The sequence below is a fragment of the Lissotriton vulgaris genome, chromosome 7, assembly GCF_964263255.1.
Source record: "Lissotriton vulgaris chromosome 7, aLisVul1.2, whole genome shotgun sequence".
NCBI lineage: Eukaryota > Metazoa > Chordata > Amphibia > Caudata > Salamandridae > Lissotriton > Lissotriton vulgaris.
The window spans coordinates 1,742,747,459-1,742,758,707 of NC_141695.1; the positions used below are offsets into that span (position 1 = coordinate 1,742,747,459).

Here is an 11,249-nt window from a genome sequence, read left to right on the forward strand (position 1 = left end):
CAGTATATTTACACATAGAACTGAAGAGCTAAACGTATGCACTTTATGAAAGATAGCTGGAGCTTGAGCTCTGTGTAACACAGCACAGAGTAGGAGATCTATGTGAGATAGCTCAGTTCACGGGCTCTATGTGACACCAGTCTGTGCGTGGGCTCCATGTGACACAGCTCAGTACACAGGCTCAGTGGGACACAGCTCAGGACACAGGCTCAGTGGGACACAGCTCAGTACACAGGCTCAGTGTGACAAGAGTCAGTTCACGGGCTCTATGGGACACGAGTCAGTGCGTGGGCTCTATGTGACACAGCTCAGTACACAGGCTCTATGTGACACAGCTCAGTGCATGGGTTCTATGTGACACAGCTCAGTGCATTGGCTCTATGGGATACAGCTCAGTGCCTGGGCTCTATATGACACAGCTCAGTGCACAGGCTCTATATGACACAGCTCAGTGCGTGGGCTCTATGTGACACAGCTCAGTGCGTGGGCTCTATGTGACACAGCTCAGTGCATGGGTTCTATGTGGCACAGCTCAGTGCATTGGCTCTATGTGATACAGCTCAGTGCCTGGGCTCTATATGACACAGCTCAGTGCACGGGTTCTATGTGACACAGCTCAGTGCATTGGCTCTATATGACACAGCTCAGTGCCTGGGCTCTATGTGACACAGCTCAGTGCACAGGCTCTATATGACACAGCTCAGTGCCTGGGCTCTATGTGACACAGCTCGGGGCATGGGCTCTATGTGACACAGCTCAGTCATTGGCTCTGTGTGACACAGCTCAGTGCCTGGGCTCTGTGTGACACAGCTCAGTGCCTGGGCTCTGTGTGACACAGCTCAGTGCATGGGCTCTGTGTGACACAGCTCAGTGTATGGGCTCTGTGCGACACAGCTCAGTGCCTGGGCTCTGTGTGACACAGCTCAGTGAATGGGCTCTGTGTGACACAGCTCAGTGCAGGGGCTCTGTGTGACACAGTTCAGTGCAGGGGCTCTGTGTGACACAGCTCAGTGCATGGGTTCTATGTGACACAGCTCAGTGCATTGGCTCTATATGACACAGCTCAGTGCACAGGCTCTGGTGACACAGCTCGGAGCACGGGCTCTATGTGACACAGCTCAGTGCATGGGCTCTATGTGACACAGCTCGGGGCATGGGCTCTATGTGACACAGCTCAGTCATTGGCTCTGTGTGACACAGCTCAGTGCCTGGGCTCTGTGTGACACAGCTCAGTGCATGGGCTCTGTGCGACACAGCTCAGTGCCTGGGCTCTGTGTGACACAGCTCAGTGAATGGGCTCTGTGTGACACAGCTCAGTGCAAGGGCTCTGTGTGACACAGCTCAGTGCAGGGGCTCTGTGTGACACAGCTCAGTGCACGGGTTCTATGTGACACAGCTCAGTGCATTGGCTCTATATGACACAGCTCAGTGCACAGGCTCTGGTGACACAGCTCGGAGCACGGGCTCTATGTGACACAGCTCAGTGCATGGGCTCTATGTGACACAGCTCGGGGCTTGGGCTCTATGTGACACAGCTCAGTCATTGGCTCTGTGTGACACAGCTCAGTGCCTGGGCTCTGTGTGACACAGCTCAGTGCATGGGCTCTGTGTGACACAGCTCAGTGCATGGGCTCTGTGTGACACAGCTCAGTGCCTGGGCTCTGTGTGACACAGCTCAGTGCCTGGGCTCTTTGTGACATAGCTCAGTGTCTGGGCCCTGTGTGATACAGCTTAGTGGATGGGCTCTATGTGACACAGCTCGGGCATTGGCTCTGTGTGACACAGCTCAGTGCGTGGGCTCTATGTGACACAGCTCAGTACACAGGCTCTATGTGACACAGCTCAGTGCACGGGTTCTATGTGACACAGCTCAGTGCATTGGCTCTAAATGACACAGCTCAGTGCACGGGCTCTGGTGACACAGCTCGGAGCACGGGCTCTATGTGACACAGCTCAGTGCATGGGCTCTATGTGACACAGCTCGGGGCATGGGCTCTATGTGACACAGCTCAGTCATTGGCTCTGTGTGACACAGCTCAGTGCCTGGGCTCTGTGTGACACAGCTCAGTGCATGGGCTCTGTGTGACACAGCTCAGTGCATGGGCTCTGTGTGACACAGCTCAGTGCCTGGGCTCTGTGTGACACAGCTCAGTGTCTGGGCTCTGTGTAACACAGCTCAGTGCAGGGGCTCTGTGTGACACAGTTCAGTGCAGGGGCTCTGTGTGACACAGCTCGGAGCACGGGCTCTATGTGACACAGCTCAGTGCATGGGCTCTATATGACACAGCTCAGTGCACAGGCTCTGGTGACACAGCTCGGGGCACGGGCTCTATGTGACACAGCTCAGTCATTGGCTCTGTGTGACACAGCTCAGTGCCTGGGCTCTGTGTGACACAGCTCAGTGCATGGGCTCTGTGTGACACAGCTCAGTGCCTGGGCTCTGTGTGACACAGCTCAGTGTCTGGGCTCTGTGTAACACAGCTCAGTGCAGGGGCTCTGTGTGACTCAGCTCAGAGCACACGCTCTATGTGACACAGCTCAGTGCACAGGCTCTGTGTGACACAGCTCAGTACACAGGCTCTATATGACACAGCTCAGTGCCTGGGCTCTATGTGACACAGCTCAATGCACGGGCTCTATGTGACACAGCTCAATGCACGGGCTCTATGTAACACAGCTCAGAGCACAGGCTCTATGTGACACAGCTCAGTGCACTGGCTCTATGTGACACAGCTCAGTGCCTGGGCTCTATGTGACACAGCTCAGTGTCTGGGCTCTGTGTGACACAGCTCGGTGCAGGGGCTCTATGTGACACAGCTCAGTGCATGGGCTCTGTGTGACACAGCTCAGTGCCTGGGCTCTATGTGACACAGCTCAGTGCCTGGGCTCTATGTGACACAGCTCAGTGCCTGGGCTCTATGTGACACAGCTCAATGCACGGGCTCTATGTGACACAGCTCAGAGCACAGGCTCTGTGTGACACAGCTCAGTGCATGTGTTCTATGTGACACAGCTCGGCGCATGGGCTCTATGTGACACAGCTCGGGCATTGGCTCTGTGTGACACAGCTCAGTGCACGGGCTCTGGTGACACAGCTCAGTGCAAGGGCTCTGGTGACACAGCTCAGTGCACGGGCTCTATGTGACACAGCTCGGAGCAGAAACAGAGAACAATAGCAGCTCTCTGTATCTTCGAGCTGTCCTTTCAGCTGCTCATCCTACAACGGAGAGAGCTAGGCAAGTGTGTACTCTTTGTCTTTTCCTCTTTTTTAGACTGAAACAATTGTTGTGACAGGCACATACAGACCTGCCCAGGAGGCCCCGCCCCCGCCCTACCAAGAGGATTAACATTCTGAGCTCTTGCAGCAGGGCTGGTGAATTCAAATCCCACTGGTCTGGGGGTGTCCAGAGGGCCTCGTGCCTGTGACTCAACATTCACGCCTCGTGCACCGGTTTAACTTCCTCCTGCACAGCTACGGAAACAAGCCCTCCCTGCACACATACCCCAGGGCCTCGAGGGCCAGAGACAGACCTTGCTCGCTGGCCTGGTCTGTCAGAGCTCTCAGGGTCCCCGGATCCAGAGATGACTCGCTCATCCGGTCCTAGGTTTATGCTTTGCATTCTGGGACTTGTAGTGTTCTTGGTCCTATTATAAAACGAGGACTGCAGAACCTAGAATGCATTCCAGAATGCAAAACAAACCTCTGGACTGGCCTACTCGGGCAGGGACCTGGTGAACCTGAGAGCGCTAGGGACGTTAACAGGAAATATCAAGAAGCCAGGCTCATGCAATGCAACCCCTCAACCCTTCGACTGCACCAGGCATCATGTATCATTGCAGCTGCAAAGCCTTAAGTTTGCCAAAGCCCTGCTTCAAGAAGACCCCCCTTGTAACATCACAGCAGTCCCACAGCATGTGTGTCAGCTGACATTGACGACCCAGCACGCAGAGTCCATGCCATGTGATGTGTTTGTCCAGTCCTGCCATTTTAGTCACAACACTTTGCCTTCTGGGACTTGTGGTTTTGCGTTTCCTGTTATGAATTTGGGTTTACATTTAACCATTTCAGTACTGATTTCCTGCAGGGATCCTGAAATCACCCAGACCATGGACAGGATTTTAGTCAAAAAGGTACAGAACACATGAAGGTCATCATTCAACGCCACAGCACCCCCACCCCCAGAGAGCACTGCTCTCACTACAAGGATCCTTTGTAACTGCATGGCTTAAGGGGATCATGACGCAATAAGCCTCGCTGCTTCAGCCATGGGACAGTGGTTCTCTGGGAGATCCGCCGCTTCCAGAGTCCACCGACCTGCTCACCCGCCATCTATATGTATCGCGAGGCCAGGGGTCCCCGATATAAAGCCATTGCCAACTCTAAGAGGCAGGAACTGAGGCAACAGGTGAGATGAGGGAGCAGAGGAGAACCATAGCTCTGTGAAGTATAATTCACCACAGGTGCAGTGCTTACAGGTATAGGCACAACCCTATGGTGGACCTGTGATGTCAGTGATCCCCATTTCACACTACTATGATCCCCAGTGTGATGAATCATGGCCTGGGCCATCACTGGAGTCAGGCAGGCCTTCCTGTGGCACCCAGAGTACACTGATAGATGACTACCACTCTAGAGTGCTGGTACCCAGAGTACAGTGATAGATGGCGGCCACATAGATATGTGGGTGTCAGTGGCACTCTAGAATACTAGCAGACTGATTACAGTGATAAGTGGTTGTCACTCTAGAGTGCTACCAAACAGAGTACAGTGGTATGTGGCTGTCACTCTAGAGGACCGCCAGATAGACCACAATGATAGGTTGCTGCCACTCCAGAGTGCGAGATTGCTGTTAGATAGACTACATAGATGGGTGACTTTTTTATCTGTTTGAGCTAGGAACACATTTTGCTTTTGTTAAAATCTCCAGATTGTGCAGCGGACAATGGATTATGTAGCAAATGCGACAAATTCACAATTATGCAATTAACTCCGCAGCAGCATAATTGCATATTTCCAGTGGGCCTTACTTCCCCAGGGCTGGCAGTCAATATTTTCCAAGGGTGTGGTGGTAAAACGTATCCAAAGGGCGGTATTGCGTAATTAGTAGGCGGGCTCAAACAATATTGGGGGTCTTTGGTAGACGGCAGTAAATGTGCATCTGTTTCTTTTGAGGAATCCGATATTGAATATGTTGCAAGAAGTCCAATGAAGCATTCAGAATTAATCTGTGGCGGAAAAATCTCGCCCGCGATATCACAGAGAACTGCACCCACCTTCTCTGCTTGGGAAATGTCAGAAAGTTCCATCTTTGCGATACTAACTTATCATGATTTAGGAATTGTCAGATTTATTTTTGAGGCCTGAAGAAGTCCGAGTAGGACGAAACGTGTTGGTTACCCTGATCACTGTTCAATTGGCTTGTTTTTAAGAAGAAAAATGAATGAAGGATAAATTAACACAGACAACGTTTCTTCATGTGCTAATTGTGTGCTATGATTTGATAAAAATTACTGTTATAAGAGAAATTAAAAGTTTCCTTTTAAGATAAACCCAATGTAACCTATATTGTGAGTGCTGAACCACCCTTAGTAGATGGTGGCCTTGTAGTCCGTGAGACATTTCCCCAGTGAGCTGTTGCCCTGGGAGGGAGCTCTGAAAGCACGGGGGGCTCTCCCGGGGCCTTTGTCTCTTTCCCCAGCACAGGGGGTTATTGTAGCAGGAGCTTCAAGGTGGAGAGGGAGTGGGGTGGGGGGTGCGTAAGGCAGAGAGAAAGTGAGGGGTGGTGCAGGGCGGATGGATGAATCGGTGGAAAGGTTGATTGCGCCGGGAGCGTGAGGGAGCAGGGCTGGTTGAAGCATGTTTACCCAGAGCTGTGTTTGGTTCCCCTGTCCAGCCCTGGGGGCAAGCTTTCACATCTGTGTGCAAAGGGTGGTGAAATGTTAAAATGTGGTTTTGGAGATCTAAGATTTTGGAGGACTGCAGAGGTATGAAGTTTCTCCCCTAAGGTGTCCGCCCCTATACCCCCTCCCAATCAAACCTACACCCCCCCCAGCTTTTGACATTACCCAGGGCGCCAATAGTCAGAGGTCCGAAAATAACCGTCTACACATGAAGGCCCTGCAATCAGCAACGCCCCATCTTTGATCCGGTGATTCCGTTTGAAGTACTTTTAATAGTTTTAAGGTGATGCAGTCAATGGTTTTTAGCACCCTGTCAGGCCCGGGTACCTTGCCTGGCCGTCTACCTCTCACTTCCTGCCACCACACCCCCTCCCCTCCCAACAAACAACCTAGAACCAGTCTGAGGGAGGCATGGTGCTAAGTTGGGGTGAGTTGGAGGGTGGGGAGATGTGTGCTCTGAGGCATGTCCCTGCCTTGATGCGTCCAGCCAAGGCCTGGCCTGAGAGAGGGTCCTGCTGCCGCCTTGTTTTTATTCCCCAGCAGCAGCGAGGGGGCACATGTATTTGTGCCCAGGGCGCTGGTGGAGCAAGGGCCAGCCCGGGCCCCACAAACGGACTCTTTTCTTTTGTGTATGGCTCCGCGGTCCTGCGGTTGGAGACAAGTCACTGAGATGGAACGGGTCAAAGGGGGCCTGTGGCTAGAGGGGTTCGGAACCGTTAACAGCAGGAGGGGCGAGTGGAGAGGGGCAGAGAGGCCTGTTCTGGGCAGTGCGGGGGCAGGAGGCGCGCAGGGGCGCAGCGTGGAGGTGCCCGAGGGCGCACTTACGGCTGTGGTGGAGAGGTTCCACAGGCATGGAAGAGGCCCAGGACGAGGCACAGGCGGGGCAGCGAGGGCTTCCACATGGCGAGGGCGGCACAGGAGGGTCCTCTGCAGCTCTGGCCACGGATCGGCTCCAGGCCCCTATATAACGCGCCCGGTGTCCGACACCCCCGCAGGCAGACAAAGTCCGGTGTGCGGATTACAGGGGTCGAGACTCGAGGTCTCACTTCAAATCCATAATCTGTCCAAGGCAAACAATGAGTTAATAAACTGCCAAGTAAACAGAACCGCTGAAAACAGCCCCCGGCGCAAAATCTGTGCGTTAGAGAACGTAAGGAAACAACGTATGGACATGCACACGTATACTTAGATCTATTCTATACGCTCTGTCTGTTAATCCTACTGTATTCTTCCGTACTAGCTTTCGTTTCCTTTTAGCCGGATAGTCCGCGTCTCCTTTTTTCCTCCGTTTTTCTAACCTTTAGATTTCTTTTTTTCTCGTCTAACCCCTGAACACATTTGACCCTTTCCGCTTCGCACACTTCTTTTTCTTTCCAATTCTCTTCAGCTCCTATTTGTCAACATCGTGTTTATTATTTGTTGTATTCATCTTCTTCGCTTCACTTTGCAGTTTATTTCTCCTGGGTCTTCATTTCTCGCCGTGTTGTCCTGGGTCCTAGGACCACTTGCTAGTGTATTAATGACACAGAAACTTCTTAGAACAGTAATAAACCGTGGGCGAGCACGTGCGCCTGGGCTCTTTTATTGACAGGGTCACCTGATCGGTGGGTTGGATGGGTGTGATGTGGGTGTAAAGCCAGCCCTTGGGGAGTGGCTGGAAACAAACCATGCTACTATCCTTCCAAACTTTATTGAAAACAAAAGCGACTCCGACTTGTGCGAATGAAAACAAATTAGACACCACTGAGTCTCTCAGCCTTGAGAGGCAATCCACAGGCAGGGGCGGCCTTAGGCACGTGCAAGCCGTGCACCTGCACAGGGCCGCCAAACCCCAGGGGCCGCCACGCCAATATATATCCTTAATATAATAATCCTCTGAGGATGGATACATATTTGTGTGGCGGCCCCTGGCAGGGATTTGGCGGCCTCCGGCTCTGTTCCACTTCCAAACACCCTGACCACCCCTACCCTCTTCACTGGCCTCAGCGCCTGCGTTTCTCCGGGGGGCCCCCTACCTACACTCCCTGCCCAGGGCCGCCATGAGCCTAGAGCCGCCCCTGCCACAGGACAGCACTGGACAAGTGGACAGGTGCAGCCGGGAGCACCTGGGCGTCACTGCATGCATCCATGGTTTAACCCGATGACTCTGGGCACGTACACGTGTAGATAAAGTCCGGACCTTCTGTTGGGTTGAAGTCCACCAGTGCAATGTTTGCCAGTCCCATTTGTTCTCAGGGTGGTGTGATTGTGTCAAAGTTCAAACTGGGGTGCATCAGGAGCATTGGTGGAGGTCCGCTGGAGAGCTTCATCTTGGGGTGGACTGACTCCGTGACAAACCACTTTGTTAGGCCCCCGGTGCCTCACAGTACCTTGTCAGTGGAGCAGCTCCCAGACTGTCTCTCTTGCAGGGATCCCTTTGCACAGTGGCAGGAGCGCCTCCTTGATTTTCTGGTGGTTCGCAGGTGTAGGGCTAAAACCCTTGAGGTGCGATGCTCCTTCGGTGGTTAGGGTGATGCATATGGCATGATGGTGTTGCTGCCACTGGGCAACCACCTATACCACAGGTGATTTGGACTTGCAGGGGGTAGGGTGACTGGAGAGATGTTGCAACCAAGTAACTCATTGCGTTATCGGTGCGTTCTTTTCTCCCTAAAGTAGCAAAGATGGAGCCGTAGCCACTTGAGAGAACGTTCACAAACGACAGACAAACACTCGCGGAAGCACTGCCGCACCGTGTCCGTGCATTCGTGACACCGAGGAGCTCCTACATATAACGCGCAAATTCGTAAACAGGCACCGGCGAGGTGAAAAAGCTATATAGGCAACAGCGTGAAAGAACACGTTTACACAACTTCAGCAACAATCTGAAGACGTATTACTCAGCACTGACTATAATGAGTAGACCCAGTTTAAGCAAGAGAACGAATAGCCTAGTGAGGGAACGGTCCTAAAAACTTATGAATGAATCACGAATAGGACTATTTATGTTAAAACTCTGGTGTACTAATAACGGTGCTCGCTGTGCACTGAACTCAAAGATTGGCCACGGAAACCAAACGAGACATGGTGTTGTCAATTTTTCCACGAGGAATATTCTCCAAAACTTCAAGGAGCACGCCCAGGCCCACATAACGACGGTACAGATGCCGACCATTAATTGATGCTCTCTATCCACTGTCCTGACGAAGACCCCAACATGAGGCACAAATAACCCTTAAGCGTACATGGGGGTCGAAACGTAGACTACGCCAACCTAACACACCATAGGATCTAAAGAAAAGAATATACTTAACATATGTGTGATGTAATTTGGGAACATCTATACTACCTTGATTGTAAAGGCGTTTCTGATTTTAACGCAATGTTCTTAATGTCACACCGCCTTTACCCAGTCCCTCACAACTTTTGCACTTCCCTTCCCTTCCTCACTGAGAGTACTTTAAATGTAATGACTTCACAATTACATTGAAATAACGTTGTTGAATATATGAGACACAATATGTTGAACAAACCACAGAAGTAAATAATTGCAAAAATAAATGCAAGTTGAATTTGAACACTGTATATTTCTTCTTTAGAATTGTTGACTTATATTCATTGAAATGAACATGTGGTGTTTGTCTGTATGATGCAATACAGAATAATTCTTGTAAATTAATTGCTTTGTAACTCGGACCACCTCCCCTTTGTACTTCTTTTCTCCTTTGGCATGCGCAGTTGGTAACAGGGATGCCCTCTGCATCAAGCTGCCGGTGACGGTGGCTGGATAGTCGCACTGCGAAGCATGGGGCTGATACATGGACCGCACATGCAGGCACCTCACTTTCAGTTCTCCCTCGGGGCAGTGACTTTGCCACTTCTCGGTGACTGGCTTATGTTCTTAGGTGCACTCTCATTTAGTGGTACGAGCCCTTGGTCTTGTCACCCTTTGTTCATAACTCCTGCGCATCTTTGGCCATCAGGTTTTTCAGTATGACAGATGTGGCCACACACTCTCTTCTCTTTTTTCAGTTCATGCTTGCAGCGTGGCGTCCTGCCACTCGTCTCATGTGTCCTCTTTGCTGATGCGAGGTGGCATCAGCCCATGTGTCACTGGTTCTCATCTCATCCTGGACCTCTTTCAGGTCCTGCCCGTTCGTAGGACTATGCATCTTCTCCCATCATGGACCTCTTGAGGGTCCTGGTGTGTCTGTGGGATTGGGCATCTTCTCACAGGTGCTTCAGCCAACTTTGGACAGTGGTGAATATAGGTTTACCTTTTTTTTGGGGCAGAGGAGGAGGTAGGTTTCCTTTCTTGGATCCGGTCTGCAGCCTTTTCCTTACTTTACTTTTCCTGAACAAGGTATTCAGTGCGCAGCATGGGATTGCAGTGGTAGGCGAGGCTCGCCTTTCATTTGCGGTGGAGGCAGTCTACCTCTAGGGGGCGTGCGACTCTGCCTGCCTGGAATAGTTTAATGAGTGACTCATTCCACAGGCAGCGTGGGGGCACTCCCTAAACAGTTTCTGGCCCACGGCGGGGCAGTGCTACCCTAGTTAGGGAGCAAACAATCTCCTTTCTGCCTTCAGGTCTCTCTGGGCCTTCTCTCCACTCTTGTCTCTGGGGAGGAGTGGTGGTGCTGTTCATGTTTGTAAGGTAGATGGTATGGTCTGCTGCATGCCCAATTCTCCTGAGGAGCAGACAGTTAATTTGTGTCCTTATTCGTAGCCACAGTCAAGGGTGGCTATCTGGCAATGTGAGGTGGCAACCAATGAGCACCAGGAGGGTGCAGAGTGCAGTCGCAGCAAATGTCACTAGGGGCAGTGCAGCTCCTTCTCAGCGACTCTCGGTTATCTTGCTTTGTTACAACATGGGAGATGGATAGTTGTGCAGGCCACTATCCGCATGTGGTGAGTTTTGGCAGCAGAAAATGTGTCTAGAGTTCATATATTCTCATGCCACCTTTTTGAGGAGGCATGAGCTGGGGCTCTCCTGACAGACCTCTCTTTTCACCGCTGATGCTGCCATTGCAGGCAGTGACTAGTAGCGCAGTATGTGGGCACTGTAGAGATAGCAGCAGGAGGGTTGGCACTTAAAATGGGTGCGTGCAGTCGTTGGCCGGACTGTTCTCTCACCTGCGGTCGGGGCGGCGTCTGGTAGCTGGTGCACATGGCGATACGCCTCAGGGTGGGCCACAACACTGCTCTGACCTTGTTCTCACTTTCTCTTGTCTCGACCCTTTACTCATCTTTCAAAGCTTGGGAAATGCTGGCGCTGTTGAGCAACATGGGAGGTCGACCGGTTCCACTGCACTGGCAGCGGTGGCCGAAGGATGGCAGAGAAAGGCGGGGGCCGGTATCGGCCCCGCCGG

The 11,249-nt window shown here is 52.0% G+C and overlaps 1 protein-coding gene across 2 annotated transcripts in view; it reads right to left on the reverse strand.

The window, feature by feature from the left end:
- The window catches only part of LOC147706551 (alpha-2-macroglobulin-like), a 150,397-nt gene extending 143,486 nt beyond the window's left edge, over positions 1-6,911 (reverse strand). Inside the window, exon 1 of one of the 2 annotated variants that reach the window (XM_086933018.1) lies at positions 6,727-6,911. In XM_086933018.1, coding sequence (XP_086789144.1) covers positions 6,727-6,803 — 77 coding nt within the window. In that variant the 5' untranslated portion in view covers positions 6,804-6,911. The remainder of the gene's footprint in view (positions 1-6,726) is intronic. The other variant, XM_086933019.1, reaches the window with a different exon arrangement.
- Positions 6,912-11,249: the final 4,338 nt, after the last annotated feature.